The 21254-nt window shown below is 40.8% G+C and overlaps 1 protein-coding gene across 1 annotated transcript; it reads right to left on the bottom strand.

The window, feature by feature from the left end:
- Positions 1–15816: 15816 nt before the first annotated feature.
- On the bottom strand, positions 15817–18018 carry nkx2.2a (NK2 homeobox 2a). Its single transcript, XM_062523225.1, has 2 exons — positions 17589–18018; positions 15817–16935 (listed from the first exon to the last, which is right to left on the bottom strand). Exons 1-2 carry the CDS (start codon positions 17842–17844, stop codon positions 16382–16384), a joined length of 810 nt encoding a protein of 269 aa, XP_062379209.1. The 5' UTR covers positions 17845–18018; the 3' UTR covers positions 15817–16381.
- Positions 18019–21254: the final 3236 nt, after the last annotated feature.

The raw sequence follows: 21254 nt of genomic DNA, 5'->3' as shown, positions 1-21254 counted from the left end.
AACCGGTTCAACTTTGGTGGAAACGTTGCAATTAATCTAATGGTGCATGTTAGAGATCGACTTGATGATCAAGTCCTTCTCCAGCTTGTCCAAGCAGCGAGAACCCAGTCCACAAGCAGACGGCGAGACGGTGCTTTCAGGTTCCCTCCACTTGTGAAGCTTGATTTTAAGGTACCACCACAGGTTTTGTCTCATTCTGAACTAAACAAACTGGTAGCCAGGTATAGTGGAGGACATGATGCCATTGTCTACAGTTGAGTCGGAGTCATTCAGAGCATTAGTTGGTAAAATTACTAGCCTGGAAAACCAGCGCCAACTGCTGGACGGCAAAATGTTTTGCCTGCATTTGGGTCTGGCCTCGGACCACTGTACATTTTGAAAACACTGCCCTGAATCTGGCAGATGGCAACTAAACCAATCACAATGCAGAGATGTGTTTTGAATCAACGCGGGCGGGGCAGAGGGCTCTGGGGCGGGGTTTAGAGGGAGCGTTGGCCTATAGGCACAGACACGGTTTGAAAGACAACGGGTTGTGCTCATCAACAATGTTCCGTTGTATCCATTCATCGGAGCCAGACTAAATTAGACATCCAATCCATTTAGGCTGGTTTATCAGGCTAGTAAAATACCTGTCAGAGGAGGGGTAGCACTACCTTGCAGGAAAACGTTTTCGAATTATATAGACGCTCAATACGCTGAAATGACTGTGCAACTCAAACAAACATTTGAGAAATTAGAATATGTGTCTACCACAGCAGACATATGGACTGCATGCAACAAGAGCTATCTAGGCGTAGCGGCGCATTGGATAAATCTGCAAAGCATGAAGCGAGGTAAGGCAACCCTGGCACGCAGGAAGTTCAAGGGACACCACACATATGACAAAATTGCAACAGAGCTTGATCACATCAACTGCTCACATGGGATATCGTTCAAAATCACCACAATAGTCAGAGATAATGGCTCAAATTTTGTAAAGGCCTTTAAAATGTATCAGCTAGTGGAGGGGGACGACTCTAGTGATGATGAGGATGAGGTGACGTTTACTGCCATCAGTGAGGCCTTGCAGACCCGTGTTGTGTTTGATGATGATTGTGGTGATGAAGATGATACAGTGATCACGTTGCCGCCACATCAGAGATGTGCGTCACACACTCTGAACCTAGTGTCTTGCAATGACATTGACAAGTGGTTACTGTCAACACCCGGAACAAAACCTATTTATAGAAGTGCTACTGCAAAATGCACAGGATTGTGGAATAAAGCTATAGGTCAACAGTGGCTGCAGAGACTGAGCATGATACAATTTCTAAGAAGCTGTTAGTCCCATGCACCACAAGATGGAACTCATTTTATGATGCCCTGGCTCGTATATCTGGGATTCCTATAGTTGAGCTGAACACCATCTCATCCAAGTTTGGGTTGACAGCCATCACCACTAATTTATTCCACCACCTACAACAGCAGCACAAACTGCTGTATGAGTAGTCTGTTGAATTGCTGTTGCTACTGCAGTCTCCAAGACTTCGCATGTTGTTGTGACATCTGTCGTGACCAAACAAAGCTCATTGGAAGCATTTTTCAGTAGTGTTTTAACTATTTCTTATGAAAGAAAATGTAAAAGATGGCGCGGCATTACCAAGGCGGTGGCCTGCCAATACGACAAGGACATGGTCCCAATCTCGGTTGTAGAGCAAACAGGCTTCACAAACATGTTTAAGGCACTCGACCCAAGATACAAGTTACCTAGCCGCAAATACTTTTCAAGACAAGTTCTGCCGGAAGTGTACACAACATTACGTCAGACCCTAACAAAAAAATACACATTACGGATTACACATCGCAAGTGGTAACACTTTGTTGATCAGAACATTTAGCACAGAGGGTCTACTGACCTTTTTTGGTTTACTTGATTTATTTACTGTAAGTTGCCTTTTGAAATAACCACTGAAATTGATCGCAAATCACCATATTATATGCACTCTTTCTCTTACTCTGACAGGACTTGGGATGAATGACAGCCGGATCACGAGGGCCGTCTCCGTGTGCAAAAGGATAGTCAGTGCATTTCCTACAGCTGGCACAAAAGGAGGGAGCTCTCAGAAGTTCAAAAACAGCTTGGACTTCCAAATCATCAATTGATCACAGAGCCTGCCACACACTGGAGATCCAGAAAGCTGATGATGGGAAGAATCCTTGAGCAGGAGGCGGCCATAACAAAAGTTCTCTCCTCACACAAAAATACCAGACACTTACTCCTCACGTGGCAAGACATCGAAGTGCTGGAGTACCCCTCCAGGACTTCACAGATGCTCTGTCAGGGGAAGACTATGTGACACTTTCCTATGTTAATCTTTCCCTACAGTAAAAAAGACAAAAAAGTCTGCACAAGGAAGGGCAGTGTGTCCTGAAACGTCACATGTGGTGAATAAAAATAAAAAAGAATATCGGAGCTGTAGTGTGCAGACTTTTTTGTCTTTTTTACTATTGCTTTTTGAGTCCAGCACCTACTTTTTTAAATATTCAGATTTAAATATGTCCGCTTCTACACTATTGGCAGACTTTCCCTACAGACCTGAGAGTGATACAGATTCTCTGAAATGGTGGAGGGAACATGAGACAGTCTACCCAGTCACCGTGCAAAGAAATGTCTCCTAGTACCTGCCACCAGTTCTCCCTCAGAGCGAGTTTTCAGTTGCAGAGGCAACATTGTAACCTGTTATAGGGCATCCCTTAAGCCTGAAACAGTGGATAGGCTAGTTTTCCTGGCATGGAACTTGTTAGAAATGTACAAGTACAATGAAAAGTTCAGGTATATAGCATACTTTGTCAAGCCTACCTCATTATTGTCACAGTATGTGGGCATGTTTTTGCTTATATGTAGGCTTTATCTAAAGCCTACCTTACATTGACAGACTTTGCAAAGATTTGGAAAAGATTTTTGAAAGACTACACTCTCAGACCCTCTCACATCTAAAGACAATTCATTGAGTTTTTAGTCACAGTCTAGTCACAGGCCAGTCTCAGATTAGGATTTTGCAAAGACTGTGGGTCACTATTTACAAGACTGCTGCTAGATTCCTTCAAATTATTTCCATCGTGCATAGGCTACACGTCATCATCAACAGGAACTGACATGACAGCATACTCATATCAAAGTATTTTTTTTCTCGTTTCTGCAGCATTGTTTGATGTGTGACATCACTAACAGATATAGAGTTGTTCTGTCACGTAGAATAGCCGACTAATAAATTATAAGAAATTAAATAACAAATAATCATATAGGCTACAGCTGTCGCCTATTTTGCCCCTTCCTGTTTCGTGTTCGACCGAGGTCACTATTGGTTTTTAATGTTCACGTCACTATTTGCATGAGCCACGACTGTAAAGACTTCCGATAATATCAAACATGTTTGATATTGTCGTAACGGCAAAACTAGAAAAAGACTGACTCCGACGGACTTAAAACCACTAAGATTGGCACCTTACACTAAACGATTTAGATGACGGGAGCGCGCCGAGATTCTCGTACAACTCCCAAGATTTCCGCCCGATTTTGAAAATTTAGTCGCAGACTGTTAAAACAGACCAAAATCGTGCAATGTAAGCCAGCCTTAACCTGACTCTCGCCAGATCCTGTAGTTCGCTGTCTGCTTCACACAAGGATCTGGGACTTCTCGATAGGAGATGTATTTATGAAGGTGAGTCCTTGTAAAACATCCTTGCATGTGATTTGATAAACCACTTGCCTGTTATCTTGAATGACGTGCTAGGCTTCTTCAAGCTCTTGCCAAACCCGGTCGGAAGAAGAGTAAAAACATCCTTGCCACCAATAAATGTCTTCAAAACCGTTCTCTGTTAATCTTTTAAAGAATGAATACTCGATAGATTCGACAAAACGGTTGAAATAGCAGAATCAATGTCAGCACAAGACTCCTCGCTGCGTGCCGCCATTGAATCAAACACTCGCTTTGGCACTCCTGATTGGTTCATAATTTTTTGCTCCCTGGAAGGAGTTTGGATTGGAGTCCAGACCCTTGTGTGGAGCTCAGCGAAACGCCTCTGGTGGAGCATGGCGGAACTACAAGGGTCTGGCGAGAGTCAGGCTAGGCTTTATCATTATTTGCACTGTACCCAACCATTTTAAATGTACTGGTATTATGGGTAATTTTTATTTTCTAAATTTTTTTTACTCCTTATTATATTGACTATATAGCCTGTCACAACTTTGTGTTACCTTTATTGTTTTTTGTTGTTGTAAAGCTGTAGGCCTGTGTTGTCAGACAAGGTCAACATATTGGTCTATGCTGGTCTAATGTTCATTCTGTTTCTCAGAGCAGCTGTATTGCCTATTGGTATTGTTTACACTTTTTTTGTTACTACAACAGGATATAGTGGAAATATGTGTTTTATGTGAATTGACAGTTCAATAAAGTTCAGTGTTCTTTTTTGTACAGTGTGAAATCAGATTTAAACTGGTTGTGTTGTCATAATCGTCTCTTTCTGTTTAAAATATCGATATATATTGCATATCGTCAGTCAGTCCCAAAATATCGGGATATCAGTTTTGGTCCATATCGCCCAGCCCTACTTATGATAATTGGTGTGGAGAGTCTATGGTACCGTATTGGAGGGCTGTTTTTATTCCAAAGACCCTGAGAACCTCATTACGGCATATGCATATCACTCCAAGAAAATGTTCAATGAAAACTGCCATCTCTGCCAAGACGGTATAAGTGGCTCTTGATTGGATCATTCAACAGGTCAGTGAACCAAAACACATGTCCAGATCAAAGCAAATATGGTTTAATAAACACAAAATCGAGCTCGTCATCTCAGTCTGCTGATCTCATCTCCATAGAAAAACAGTGAGGCGAGTTAAAGTTGTACAAGCACAAGATCTGGAGAGATTTTGTAAAGAGGAATGGTCTCAAATCCTTTGCTTTGTATTCTAAAACTTCATGGGATGTCAGGAGAAGAAGATTACAAGATGCTTTATTGGCAAAGGGTATTACATGCAGGGGTGCCAATAATTGTGTTGTCACTTGTCTTTTTATTAAAAACATTTATTTCTTTATTTTTTAAGATTTTTGTTTCTCAGAATAAACGTCCCTTCCAGGTTGGATTTTTCCTCATTGATTTCATTGTGAGATTACAATAAATCGCCAAACGATTATTTTTTTATACCTGTTTTAATCCACTTTACCGGGGGTGCCAATCATTGTGGAGGGCACTGTAAATCAATGACCATTTCCTATCTTCGACATTACCAGACATGTCAGTTCCTCTTAACAAAAAGCGCAGTCTATGGGCTGCACTTGGTGAAAGTAGAACCACATGGTTGTATTTGGTCACTGAAAATGTCCTAGCTATTCTGATGAGCTTGACAGAATGACAAAAGCATTCAAAATTTAACAGCTGAACTGATTGTGCTGTAAACTACCGGCTGGCTCATATTAAAATGAACCAAATGACTGAATATTCTGTGTCATTGATTTTTTAAAAATCTTTTAGTTGTCCATGCGTTTGTTTTCAGTGTTGAGAATTCCCTTTTCTATACTCTCTCATTTAACTTTTCATATATTATGTGTTTAGATGAAAAAAATAAGATAATCGATTCCCGCCCCGTGGTCCTTTCCAGATCCCACCCCAGCTCTCTCTCCCACTCGCTTCCTGTCATTCTCTCTACTGTCCTGTCCAATTAAAGGCATAAAAAGCCCAAAAAATAACCTTTAAAAAAAAATCATAGTCGATTAAAGATAGAAGAGGTGGGGTTGAACAAACCCAACTTTATTGCGTACAAGCTCTACTAGAACAATTTAAAAGCTAATGTAAAAGTTGAGTGCTACTTACAGAAGGAGGCAAGCAAGGCCGAAATCAATGCACAAAAGAGAGTCAAAAAGATAATCAGTATAGTTAACCAGAGCTAAAGCAAATCAACAAAACATCAGAAGACCCCCCCCCCCCCCCCCCCTAATCTCAGAATAGATAAATAATACATTCTTATCAAATGGTCCCAGAGTTTCTCTACAGCTTCATTAGCAACAAAAAGACGGTGTGGTTTACAAACACACAGAAAACGTCAACAGCACAAGATGAATAAAGAGCACTAGAGCTGCTACTGAGGGGCTGCAGAGCAATATCACTTGATCAACCCTTTAAAGTTCAAGGATAATGGCATCTGGGATTGGGAGAGGGAGAGGGCACCTTTAAAAATAGCACTCCTTGCCATGTTGTCCCGGGAAGCTGTAAGTGTACCAGCCGTGAAGGCAACTGCCAAGTCCATGTCGTGTGGTGCAGCGACAAACTGTCTGATTGGAAAGAGGGGGGGGGGTCAAGCAAGTGATGTCACAAACACACACCACACCACGTACATTCACACAGAGAGGCAGGCACCCAGAAACGGCAGTGCTCACTTTGGAGTGAGAGCCAGCCCGAAATGTATCCCACAAAATTATAGCAGGAAATTTGGTCTGGAGTCTCTTTTCAGAGAAATCTCTGTTTCTGACAAATTTGTTTGACTGGGCTTTATACAATGACGGTAAGATGACCTATACAGAGTAGAAGTCATCCATGTCATCTGAGCACATTTGTATTGATTTGGTTCACAACAAATCGCCGCCACTGGTGAAGAGAGACTATTAGATTCCATTATCAAACCTATTATACAAGATATTGTCAGCACAATAACTTTAAACGACAAACAGAAAACAGCAATTAAGGCATTTGTGTGAGCGGGGTAAATTCGGGTTAGCTTTCAGGCTAGGTTGAAACTAGACCCGCAATGAAAATTCTGATGAGAATTTAGTCTGGCAATGTCAGGCTAGAAATATGCAGTATACCAGAAGAGCTCTCCGCGAGTGCAGACCTTCGCCAAGCAAAAACATAACCGCCTCCTGGATCCAGACGGTGATTCGGGTCACTTCCCTAAGCCATTTCAGACGTTTCCTGAAAACTTCATCGAAATACATCCATAACTGTTTGCGTTGTCTTGCTAACAAACAGACAAAGAGACAAAAATACAAACAAACCCCAGTAAAAACATAATGTCCTTGGTGGAGGTAATAACAAAAATGATGCTGCGTTTGTGCACAACCCGAGCCCTGGGGACAAGTGGTTCAGAACATGGAGGTATTATAAGAACTGGAGAAAGTGAACAAGTCCCGCCCCCATTCATTTCAATGGGAATGCTAGGCTAGTGAAAATGGCCAAAATTGACCTATTTTTTCAGGCTTCAACATGGCGTTTTAAGGGGCTTGTTTCCGGTGCCGTACAGAAGGAGAGCTCGTGCCCACACTAATGGTGCATTCCAGACAGCATTTAGTGGGATGTGGGATTTATCCTACCTCCAACTACGAAAGATTCACTGGAACGCCTGTCGAAGTGGGAGCTCCTACTTGCGAACTCGTAGGAGCTCAACCTGCCCCGACCTCAACAAAATGAAGTGGGAGGATTATGGCAGCGCCCATGGAGACATGCTCCGTGAGAGGTAACTTCAAGGAATACGCTATAAACTTTAGGGTAGGGTTGTTTTAGACACAGTAATTAACTTGTTCTTTATATTATGACTTAAAATTGTGTTTAGAATACAAAGAATACAACGTATTGTGAAAGTAACGTTATAACGTTATACAGTTAGCCTAGCCTAATTTGCTAACATTACGGCGGTCACCCATGTTTTCTAACTCCCACTCCAAAATGCTTGGAACGCTTTGAAGTGGGAGGTAGAACCTTTCAGGTAAGGTAGGTCCCACCTCCCACTCGTTTGGATGAGGTCTGGAATGCAGCATAAGCTCGAGCATGAGCTGAGAGTGGAACAGCCACCAATCAGCATGAGGAGAAATGGCACCGGACATGATGTATTTCTGGAAAATGGCGACGAGGAAGTGCCTTGCTAATCGGCGAAGCTAATCAGTCAAATCCTGACCCCTTGGTTCAGAACAAGGCTTTGCTCTGGGGCACTGAAGGGAGGGGAAATTTGATAGGCTACTGTATACAATATTAACAATTTTTCATCAGACTACTGGGCTGCACCTTTACATTTCTTAATGATTGATTGATTGATATAGATAATGTACAATGTACAAACGACATATTCATAATAAACTATTAAAGCACTCTGAGAGCACAGACCTCCGCCAAGCAAAAACATAACCGCCTCCTGGATCCAGACGGTGATACGAATCACTCCCAAAATGTAATCGTTCCTTGGGTAATTTCAGACCTTTCCTGACATTTTCATCAAAATCCATTCATCAGTTTTTGAGTTATCTTGTGAACAGACAGACAAACAAACAAACCCCGATGAAAACATAACCTCCTTGGCAGAGGTAATAAAAGGGTGCCTTTGTTTATTATTGTCAACAAGACACAACACTATACAGCATTTGGGGCCTTCTCAGGCCGAAAGCATGGTGACTGCATCTCAGCTGCATTACCTGTCTGTTTTCATTTCGGCACCCATGCTAACAGGTTAGAGAGGTTAGTGCACATTGCCTGCGTGACACGTACATCTCAGGAGTAGGTCGAGCCGCGCTGAAACCATGTGCATGCTAGAAATAGGACTAGTGCCTATTTTCCTTGTGTGTTGTTGTAAGTGTTTCCATTCAAAAGAGACAGTGAAGAGGTGTTATAGTAGGCAGACATGGCTGCATCAGAGGCGTGTCTGGTATGAAGAATACACAGCCATGGAACAGACATGCAATACACATGTCACGTTTGCGGTCTGATAAGCCTTTAGGCATATTTCCATTGTGGTCCTTTAAGATGTATAAGCTTCTGGTAAGTGTAGGCCAATCAGTGTTCAAGGATGTATGTATTTATTGTATTTATACGTGTGTGTGTGTGTGTGTGTGTGTGTGTGTGTGTGTGTGTGTGTGCGTGTGTGTGTGTGCGTGCACCCATGAGTGTTAAGAGAGATGATATGAAGAAAGGGACAATATACACAGAGGCAACACATCCCGGGTTCAGAAAGTAAAAGTCCTGCCAAATATTTGATCTATCCATTTAGTAAACCAGCTCATCCTAATTAGCAGCCAGGTAGATCAGAGCATTAGTGCTTTCATCTGTGTTAAGTGCACAGGCAGAAAGAATATAAGGCAGGACTTTCACTTTCGGGAGCCTGAATGTCCCGCCTCTCAATGTACAGAATACAACCCATCAACACAATCCAAGCTTGGGCCATTGGGCCAAAGTGTGCCTTTGTTCATTATTGTCAACAAGACACAACACTATACACAGTCTTTAAGGCCTTTTCAGACCACAAGCATGGTGACAGCTGTTTTCATTTCGGCGCCCATGTTAACAGGTTAGAGGTTAGTGCACATTGCCTGCGTGGCACGTACATCTAAAAAGAATATATAACAGAGCTGGAATGTCCCACCTCTGAATGTACAGAATATAACCCATCCACACAATCCAAGCTTGGGCCATTGTAGTTGCTATATACATGTATCAGTAATTATTAAGCCTCAAGCTTTGTTGTGCAACTAAGCACAATACAAAAAGTAAGCTTTTGTTCTGTTTTGTTTTGTATTAATACTCGCTTCAATGCTGTGATTCTACCAGTGTTGGCAACACACAACCGTTTTGACCAAAACTTTTTAAATGCCAATTAGAGTTTTCAAATATTTTTTTTTTCCAGTATTCACTTTTTACAGTAGCGGAAGGAATACATCAATGAATTTGATGCTACAATGAATACTGTCTATGGCTGATGACTGTTACAGACCTCATACCATTATTACTGTACGGGATATCTGCTAGCATTGACCTCTTGTATTGTAAATGCGTTCAAATACACTAATCATGAGGTTTTTGTGATACTCAGATGCATTGTATTGTGGTATTCAATTCATTCAGGATGAAGTAAGGACAGTCATAAGTAATAATAAGTCAAAGAATTATGCCAAGAATGTCAAGATCATGACTTGTATACTGTAGCGTCAAGGTCAAATTGATATCTTGCAATCGTATCCTACAGGTGTTACTGCACAGCTGTTCAGTTGATAGGGCAATGATCTAACATTTGGTCATTACCACCTTCAGAGGACAGCCAAGGTCATCCTGTCAAATAAGGCTCAATAGAGTTCATTTCTCCTTGTTAGTACATGCGTCACTCATGAATTCTCATACCATACAAATGTATTACTGTAATTGTGTTGTTGGTTCTTACCTTGTGATTCAGGGTCCACCTTGTTTCCTCTGCATACTGCGGTAACTCGGGGTGCTATGGGGAAATCGTTCTAGTCTTGGGCTGCTAGTGGACCAACTGTATTGAGGAGCAATGCTTCTCTCCATAGCTACATTTTAAACAATTTGGTAAATGCAATATGTAGCGTGCATTAGGGTGATAAATCAAGCCTGGGTGAGTGATCTAGTTATTTGGATCTGGATCTGGTATATGAAAATATAACTTTGTTGATGGTTAAGTTTGCTGTGCATGAGGGGTGTGATAAAATTTTATATCATTAACTTTAGCTGTCTTGTAATTTGATACATGTTGTTGCTCCTAATATATACATACATGCAATACAGCACGGAACAAACAGTCTCACAAATATTCAAATGCATATGAGTGGAATATTGACGGCCTTTCTTAGCTGCGACAGAAGAAAACGAATGACATATGACCCTTTTATAATTAACACAAACAATGCACATCACTAAGAAATGGTTGGTCAGCATCCATGGTTGTGGTTATGATGGTCTTGTCTTCACTCTATGGACTGTCCTGTTTTTGTGAGTCTGAGGCTGTCATAAGTAGGACACCTTCAGTTGTATCCAATCATACAGAGACACAATGAGCTGATTACTGTCTTCCTTTTTTGCCTGATGGTTTGAGTAGTTTGATACTGTGATCATTTTGTGACATGTAAATTGGTATAGGTCTTACTTGACGGTTCTTGACAGATCTCATGGTCTCATTTTTATCTCACCCCGGCCATTTCTTTCCCCTACAGTTATAAACATGACTCTTTACTTTCTAATGAGGAAGATGGGATGTACAAGTATAATGACTACTAACACTAAGCAATACACAAGACATCAATGTTAGTTGGAGAGTCTTCACTGTAGAGCGCCGGAATGGCAAAGAAGCTCTGTATCTGCCACAGGAATGTGCACAGATGCAGTATTCAAGTGCACTTGAAGAAGCACCAGGCCTTTACCTTGTTCAGGAGATGTGTTCAGACTATAAGGCATACAAAGTCAGGGTACGAAAGGGCACAAAGTCATCACAAAGAAATTCGAAATCACAAGCTGAACTTCCCCCATAATTGTAAAAAGGAAGCATGCCACTTGTACTCTCTTAAGTTGTGGCCAGTTTCACTGTCCTGTGTTTTTTTTTTTTTTTTTTTTTTTTTGCAACAGTGTAATTTCAACTGGATTTTGTCAACTTAATATTTTCCATCACCTGACAACAGGGTCTGACTCAATCATTTCTCCATGTTTATCAGCTAGCAGGTTGGCAAGTAAACCATCTAGCAGCAGGAATGGTTTCAAGTGTCCTGTTATGTTAATGTGAATGGGAGCACATGGACAAGTTACTTGTTTTATTGGTGAAAAGGGTCATCTATAGATGATCTAAAATGATAAACCACAACTTGATCATTTAAAGCTTAAAGATAAATAATTTTTGCGGACCTCTTGCTATGGGTTGTAGACCCCCAAGGGTTTTCGGACTCCACTTTTAGAACCACTGACCTATATACTATACCAAGACCTGACCTTTCTTTTATTTTTTTAATATATTCACTTGAATAAAAAAAGACAGTGCATTTAAGTATTGTGGGCCCATATTGATAATTCAAATGAGCAAATGATTATATGTTGATATCAAATAGTTTGTTAGTGACACATTCGATAATGGCCTCAAAATGCACCATGTGTCACCAGACATTTCTCACAAATACTTGTTACCGCTCATACTAGTGGCACAGCTTTTGCATTGTCATCAGTGTACCGTTGTATTCCTTCATTGCTTTCACCACAGCATGTCCTCAGTCATGTGCTAATACATTAGTTATGAGGGGACAAATCATTCCAAGCCCCATGAGAGGACAAGCTAGGAACTGTTGTAGATTTAATTTAAGTCATATTCTCTCATCTTTTATGGTGCATAGCGTAGCACTGCATCAAAAATGCTTAGTGTCCTCAAGTGTATACTCAAACAATTACTGGTACAACTATGCAAACACTCTTCAAACTGCAAATGCCAGAGACCTTGAGAGCCTCTTTCCTTTTCTTTGTTATAATTACAACTACTGCAGCTATACACCATTGATTCACATCTGTCATCGAAATGACAAAATGTTTGTGGAAAAATATGTACAATTTTTATTCAAGATTATCTGGACAGCAATGGAGGTAAAACAAAGCACATGGCTTCCATTGTGGTGTTCATGTCTTGAAGAATCTAGGACGTCATCATGATTTCAAGAGTGTGCATCACTAAACCATTCATGTGCCAAGAGCGCCACCTTGCTTCCAACATCTCATTTTTTGTAATGCTCCGACTAAATGGCTCAACTTAAACGATTGCCCTGTCAGTACACAGCGTTGAGTTATTTAACAACGCAACTATTAAACCTATATTTATAAAAAAAAAAAAAAACAACATGGGCTACAATCCTGGCGGATGTTTACTGTATTGTTTGGTATTATGTCATCAAGGCAACTTCTTTCCCAGTAATCAAGTCCTAAATTAACACCAGTCTAAGTTTATCAGCAATTTATGTAGTTGGTACTGTGATCCAGTGAAGTAGCCTACGGTGAAGAACACATGTGTGACTTAAATTGGACGACTTTGGAATGTATTTATTTTTCTTTAAGAATTATAATTAGGCTACTTACTTTGGCAAATGCCTTAAAAATGTGGATTGTTTTAATTGTTGTAAAGGTAAAAGAGTAAAGGTTGTCATTTAACTTAACCTATCGATTAACTTAATTGATGTTTCATAAGGGAATAGCCTATGCGCACTAACACCGCTGACCAAAAGCAAGCAATAGTCAATGATGTCCCCTCTGACATGAGCGAGGCCAACAGATTTTTCGTTTGTAAGGCTCTGCCGCCACCTTGTGGAAGGACACGTTAGCGTGTGCACAGTCAGTAAATCTCTCTGTTTAATATGTGGAGTCCAGAGACGACGGCGAATCTAATCTGAATCTTACATGAGGCAATAAAAAAACTATATTACTTCCTTTAAATGAAAGCCTCGGTTATTATGGCTTGGAGATCCGTCGTTTACTTGGAGATGTACATGATAAGGAGTGATTTATGTCGAGGTTCAAATGGTCACGATTACTGAGATCTCTGGAGTCCCGAGTGCATATTTCCTGAAATATTACATTTTAAGGCGAGTAATATCATTATCCACGGGGCGAGCTGTATACAGCCAAACCTATTTGTTTGAATAAAGTTGTTTCCCTCTTCAGCTGTACCGTGTTTTATCTGAAATTGGTTCCTGGAACGCTGTTACCCCTGCATTGGCATGAAGAAGCAACATATTATTTTTTTGTGAGAGCAAAAAAAGGCGATTGAATCAGCTGGAAGAGATCACAATAGCCCGTGTGTGCAACAACGAATAGGCCTAATCCTGAATGCCATCCTTTAACACCTGCATGTCCCCTCATTCTCCCACAACTTCCCTTACGCACAGGCCAAGGCAACAGCTTTGCACTTTTATCTGTGGCCTATAATTAGCTTTCTGATACTAAGGCGATAGTAGCCTAGTCCTACAAAAAAAGAAAAACAAACATAGGCCCACACACTGAGCAAAAATAATTGGCCGTATTCATGTTCTAATTTGACAAATAAAAATAATTGTAAGTGGATTAATGGGGCAGATGAAAACCCAGGTGTTATTTGCCCGTTTGCTGTCTATGCCAATTTGATCTTTGAGTTATGAAGGAATGCCTGTTCCACTGCGGGGTTTTTTCACTCCAGAAAATTTGATTTTTTTTAACATGGACTGTCATAGTAGCAATTAACACAAATTCATAAACAGTGGTGATTTTCATTATGATAAAATACCAATCAGCGCGACACCAGAAATGCAATCAGAAACTAAAAGTGTCCATGCAGAATGAAGCGTTTCGAAATAGTTTTGTGGTTGGCTACTATGGCCACAGACTTTTGAGAGCAGACAATAATCGTTCTCTTTCAGTTGTGTGGAAAGAGGGGAACAAGGGAGGGGAAGAAATGAGAGCGCCGTTGTTAGCATTGCTATATCAAGGAAGAAGGACTCGCTGTTATCGGTGAATGGGGTTGCTTCTTTCCAGAATAGATATAGCGCGAATTTTTAATTCGTTTTTCTTTGAGAGACAACAATGCGGTGTTTGAAAGCTGGACACAATTTGGGTTTTGTGCGGGACCCCTTTCTCCTCTCTCGGGCCCAGCTGTCCATATGGAATACAACATGTACAACAAGGACCACAATGGCTCCAACTGACAGGCTCAACAAAAACCCAAGGATACATCTCCGTGACTCGGGGATGCTCTGGTCGAGATAAAGGAAGTGAATAGCAACAAGGAACCCCCCCTCCACTCACCCCCGTCTCTCTGGCTCTCCGGCCAACACACTTCTCTGGCCCCTGTTAATATGCACGCCTCTAACACCCACAACAACCAGCCCTAATGCTTTGTGTGCTTTCTGTGTTGTATACTGTATATTGTGCAACGATGGACTGCCCAAAAGCGCTCCGTCACGGTGTCGAATATCAGGCCAATAGGGGAAACACTGATGCCCGCCTGGTTTACTTTGACGGGATCCTCGTGCCGTTACTCTCAAGATATGAATTGGTAAACACTGGACTGTTCAAGATATTTCCCTCACAGAATTGCATAATGTCCACATCATAGTTACAAATCATAAAACAAAATGTGCAAAACATATACTGTGTATTGAATATCTTTAGTATCACTTGTAGCTGCCGTAGCCTATATTATAACAAAAGGTTGAAAGACAAATGCCAGGCCTCCGCAAAGAATATGATGTTTAAAAGGTTCGGGAATTTGTCTCGGTTTTTAAATGGCCAAAATCTTGTCTGCCGAAGAGTTCTGTGAATAATTAGCCACGTATGCCAATTTAGTAGTTTATTCAGTGATAGCAATGGTGCCACTACATCTGTTTAGCACAGCTTTATTTGCTCAGAGTGCGGTGGAGATTTTGCATGGGGACAATCATATTTACCCACTACATTAAATTGAGTCAGATAATGTTTCATATATAGCCTTGTAGAAGTTATTTTCTGTTCGTCCAACGGCAAATGGAGAGGCAGTTACAGTATATGGCAACAAAACTAGTTGTGATGCATCAAATTATTTTTTAAATAACTATTTAAATCAGCATGGCCTACATTGCACCGCACCCACTGATTATTGTTATTTTTAGTTTGCTTTTTAAATGTGCCATTTCAACACCGTTTTTTCTCGAGCACCCGAGGTCCATGAAAAGGAGAGGCAATGAATGAAAAGCTTCCTGGCTGAAGGAGCCCTCTTACATTGAGTGGATTTTATCCCCAATTCACAAAAGTGACTTTAGCCTTCTTATTTCTGAAGTGTTAGCATATATAAATTTAGAAAATCCAGGCCGAAAAGACATAGCGTGTAAAATAAAGACGACGTGGTCGGTTTCTTTTTTGGAAAGTTATGCGTAAGGCTTGGTATTATGTTTTGTTGTTGTTTCAAAGCATCTTAACTGAAAGCAGTGGGCATGTTAATATAGGCACTATTCGTAATTCCATATGTAACACACGCAAAACAAAGCATACTTTCTAGAACACCAGTTTTATTAAAATCCTTATAAAAATGTTCGGTTTCTCGCAATCAACGCGCGTTTTAATTACTATTCACATAATTCGATGGGTCAGTATGGACAGCTTTGACATTTGTTTTAATTTGAACTTTCAATAGTACTTTCAATATTCCATGTCTCCAGCTACACGCCCTGAAACGTAACTGTATTGCAAACAATTGCCACAAAAAAAATATTTACAAGGAACAGAAACCAAAGTAATTGGCTAAAAGTTGCCAGTATTTATTCTTGGCCATAAATATTTTCGGTCCATTGTAAAAGCACGAAATAAAATTTTCTGTAATTATAAAGTGGTTTTATACGTGCTGGGGACACGAAGGACAAAACATTTCTACAACACACAAACATACTTTACAAAATTTCACAAGAGCATTGACATTCTTAGATCTAAGGAGAGGCTGGACCCGGTTTGCTGAACGGAAAAAAATGTAAACATGACGCATACGTCAGCCTCAAAATGAAACGGTTGAAATGGGTCAAGCCGCAGAAAAAAAGTCTTTTCCTTTTGTTTTGTTTGTGAAACTCAAATCCCAGTCCCAAAATCAAGCCCATCCATTCAGTCTTATTCACCAAGTCCACTGTTGCGTTTGTACCAAGTGATGTGCCGAAGGGAACTGTGGTGTAGTGGCGGCGCTATAATGGGCGTTATATTGCATGTGCTGGAGGGACTGGGCGCTATATGCGGAGAAGGGTATTCCAGCCGGAAAAGTGGCCGCCAAGTCCTGAGCCTTTAGCGTGTGGCAGGGCTTACCATCCCTGACTAATACAGGGACGGCCACCCGTCGTGGTGAGGGGAGATGGGTCACTTCCATACCTTTCTCAGCGCGAGCCCTCTTCATTTTGTATCGGTGGTTCTGGAACCAAATTTTCACTTGCGTCGGTGTCAGGCGAATCAAGCTAGCGAGATGTTCTCTCTCGGGTGCCGAAAGGTACCTCTGTTGCCTAAAGCGGCGTTCGAGTTCGTAAGTCTGCGCCTTGGAGAACAGCACTCTCCTCTTGCGTTTCTTACCGGAGTCGCTGCCGTTGCTCGAAGTTTCCTTGTCGTTGTCTGGTGATTCGTCGGCGGAAGGCTCTGGCGATTTGGCTGATGAGTCTTGTGAGTTAGCGGATAGACCGTGCACTGCGTGGGAAAACAGAATGAGCATCCTTCTTCTGGCGCCAACATCGGAATCTAAGACAGTATATCTTTTATGTTTCATATTTTGCAAAACTGCAGTCCAAACAACCTAACAAGAGGCCATTCACACAGCACATAAGCACGCATTTCTTTCAGTCGAGTTATTTAGAGAAACCTGTTGTTTGAGGTCTAGTAAAAGTGAATAAACTTGTAAATGCATGTTTCCAATGCACGAATTTAAAAAATAAGTAGGACACATAGACAACTTATGTTAATGAATTGGCCAATATTTGACAATGACAAACAATATTAATATTAGCCATGAAATTAATCTCAGGGAATGTTAAACGGTGGTCATAGAAATAAATGCAAAATGGCATAATGTATAGACTATGGGGTTGAAGCTGGGTCACACAAAAACATCGCCTTAATTCGTATGAGTTCATATTCTTCCCAGCTTACGGCATGATAATCAAGTGCACATCAGTAGCCTGAAAGATCACTCGGACAGGATAACCAACATACTCAGTAATACCGAGTAAGACTATTTCTGCGGCACAGAGAGACATAGGCTACATGTATTGTTTAACACAGATTTACAAGTAAACAGTTCCTAAGATGTCTGAATTAAGTTTCCATTCTTGAACGGTACTTACATGAATACTGGATGCTGTCTGTGGTGGCAAGCCATCTTGTGTAAGGATTTTCACTATTATCATAAAAGGGGTTCTTTAAAGGCAGATTTTGAACACCTTCAAGTGGACTTTGCACCAAAACTCGAGGCGTTTTTGTAGGTTCCGATCCCTCTGTGTCGTCCTCCGCTCCTGTGATAGATCCTTCTTCATCGTTCGTGTCAGGGAGGTCCAAAATGTCCTTTACAGAAAAGCCCGTCTTTGTGTTGGTCAACGACATAGTCTGGAAGAAATTATTCAGGAAACTTTGTGCACCAGTTTGGAAATCCGCTGTTTTAAAACAGAGAAACAGAAACGCACACAGTCCAAATTTGATAAAAAGGTCAGTGTCGCAGAAACGCTGAGCTACAGCACACACAGCAAATCATGAGGCTCAGTCGATAACCATTGCCTGACAAAGTGATGGTAGCGAAGGAATCAGTTCAGTAAGTCCAGGAAGAATGCCAAAGTGGCTGAAGTGCTATATCTGGTTCATGGATATTGTGCTACCGCTGGGTGCTAGGGCGAAATAAGCCATTACCGGGATGTTCAGTCCATATAAGGTTGGTCTCAACACATGAACCTGCAGTGAAAAAGCATTAAAAACGCAAAAGGTTGGCCACGTGTGGGCGGGTCTTAGGAGTCAAGTGGATGAAGACAGTGTTTGCAGATGTGAAATTGTGGGTTTTGGGGAGATCCGAGCCTCTACCATTGGTGCTTCAGAACATGATGAGTGGTATAACGTGTCAATTAATTACAAAGATGGGGAGGGCCTTTTTTACACCCTATTTACATACAAAGGACCTCCAAGTAGCTTTATACTCAGGATACTTGAAAGCGCGTTTTAACAAATTGCTCCCGAGATTACGTTTGCGCTACTGTCTACTTATATAAAAAATATTAATACAGTAATGTCGAAATTGCATGTTGTTACTTTATTAACTCTAAAATCTTAGTGTGACCGTGTGCGTCCGTTCATTTCATATCAATCATTTTCTGTCGTTCGAACGGAATGCCAAAGCTTAACAAGGGATTAATTTATGTAAAGATTTTGGGTTAATATTTTGGTTGAGCCTAAGGAACAAGGGATTGACGTTGAAAATTAAGACATAGTTCGTAATATTTCGACAGGTGAAATATTGAATTGGCGGACCTATTATTGGTGGAATTATCGACAATAATAATCTATCATTGTGTTATAATTAAAACTAGACTCATGGCATTTTGTCGACTTTTTCTGTTATTTCTCTACTGGCTACATTTCGACAAAGTTTGCTTTCTACTCTGAAGTAAGTTATTATGCTATCTAATAGTGGTGCATTATTCAATCTAAATGTTTGCTTTACTTCACACATTTGGCAGTGCGTCTGGGCACTAGCTGCATTATTCTTGATCCTTGTTTTTTCCCCCTCAGCTTAGCTACATTTTTTTCTTCCTGCTTTCTCTCCCCTCTGCCTTCTATGTCGTATGTGATGTGGGTGACAATGTTGCACGTTTTTGGCCAGTCTTCTGCTCATCCTGGGTGGTCGGACCCGGGCAAACACAAATACAAACCGATTGCTAAGCTGCAGACAATGGGGGAAATGTAGACAAATGTCCGGCTCCTGTTGGAAGCTTTTGTCCGGGTGCAGTTTTTGCATTTATTTCAGGGGCGAAATAATAGATGATTGACGCCTAACTACAATGCGTTCTAACTGTTTGGAATAAATCTGAGGTTGTTCCTAGTTGTCATGGCATTCAACCGCTTTCAATGGACTATCTCTTTATTCATTTCTGAAACCTTCCACAATATTAAGGAAAGTCCTTCATCCCTCTCTCTCTGTCTCTCTCTCTTTCTCCCTCTCTCTCCCTCTGTCTCTCACTCTCACCCACCCACTCACACTCACACTCTCTCTCTCTCACACACACACACACACACACACACACACACACACACACACACACACACACACACACACACACACACACACACACATTCATTTGCTCTCTGCCTCTCTTGGGTGCAGGCGAGGACTGTGTCAAACATCTTACCCAGTCCCTTAACGTCCTATTTACCCTTGTTGCTAAACAAATAATGTCCAGCACACTTTGTTCAACTAGTCTTTCTTATGTGACCGAAGTGAAGTGTCATTAAGCCTACCCATCTTGGGAAAAAAATTAGACGAACAGATTATTTGACGAATTTGGCACATAGTTGCATAGTCTTTCCTCACTGTTTGTTATGCGCATAGGCTACCTGTACACACGAAAGCTTCTACATGCATGGCGACAGTGTGATAGAGGCAGAAATCGGCCCGTTTCAACCATTACCATTTAATTTCGCCAAATGTATAGGATAATATTGACCTAATATTAAACTTTATAATGCGCGTCCATAATTAAGAGCAGCTGCTTTCCCCCGCGACTTAATGTTGGCAATGAATTACCTGTAAGTTAAATACATCACCAGCATAGTATCTGCTGGAAATTAATCATGCAGCAGTCTTAGCTGCAATGACAATGGGACCATTGAGCTGGCTTAGTGTGAAAATGCACGCTGACAGAGCCTCCACAAGGTTACTGACTGACCCTCCGTCCCGTGATGACACAAACCAGATATTTTAACGCAAGACCAAAATAAGACAACTGTATTTCTGGTAGGCATACGGTTAAACCAAGAAGTCAAAAGATTATTTCTAAGCAGTAGGACTATATACTATTTTATGATGACTTGGCATTAGATCATTTTCGTTTGCAATCTTATCATTGGAATTATGAATTCACTAGTCCTATAATATATCAAGCTGCTTGTTACGCATCTAAACTAGGTGTTTCTTTGTCCAGCCCTGATGGAGTGGAGTAGGTTGTCGCAGTTTTTGGTTATGCGAGACATGGAGCAAGATTCGTGGCTTGCGTGCATCTATTTGAACAAGTGAAACTGAGGGTTTACGAAAGGAGAGGTAAATGTGTACTGACTAAGTGGGCGCACTTCACTTGAAGTGCCATCTCCTTATGTTTACCTGTTTACTTTCCCAGGTAGCTCTGAGAGGCAGTGCGCCTTCCTTTTCTCTCGGAGAACAGACCAGGACATAGTTTGCTATACAGGTTCAATGTGTTTTAGACGGGTAAATCCCAAAACATGGGTGGATTCGAAGGTATCGTGCACGCAGGGCAAACCGCCTGTCACTTGAGGTAAACTCACTTTCCTGCACAACTGTTCCTAAGATTGGACTAACGCAGCCTTTTTTTCTATCCTAAATTATAACGAATTGTGTTTATGTCACTGATAATAATAATAATAATAATAATATCCTTAATAATAATAATATCCTTAATAATAATATTATAATTAATAATAACAACAACATTAATAATATTACTCCTAGTAGTGGTAGTAGGTAATGAAAAATAATATTATTTCAAAACAACTTTATGGCTAGAGTTCGATGAAGTGGAAGTGTATTTTTGTGTGCGTAATTTGACAGTTTAACTGTATGACTGTCTGTCTGTTACTGTATGACCTAAATGTGGAGCACAACAATTACGACATAAACTAGGTAATAACTGATCATGTAGGCATACAATATTGTCGATACATTTCACTATTGATAGCCTAACTAACATTATGTACATACAATTACCAAATTGATTGGACATAACTCTATTGAGATA

Source organism: Sardina pilchardus, chromosome 20 (assembly GCF_963854185.1).
Source record: "Sardina pilchardus chromosome 20, fSarPil1.1, whole genome shotgun sequence".
Classification (NCBI taxonomy): domain Eukaryota; kingdom Metazoa; phylum Chordata; class Actinopteri; order Clupeiformes; family Clupeidae; genus Sardina; species Sardina pilchardus.
Note: the sequence above shows the minus strand (reverse complement) of the source record. Positions and strands in the feature narration are given on the sequence as shown.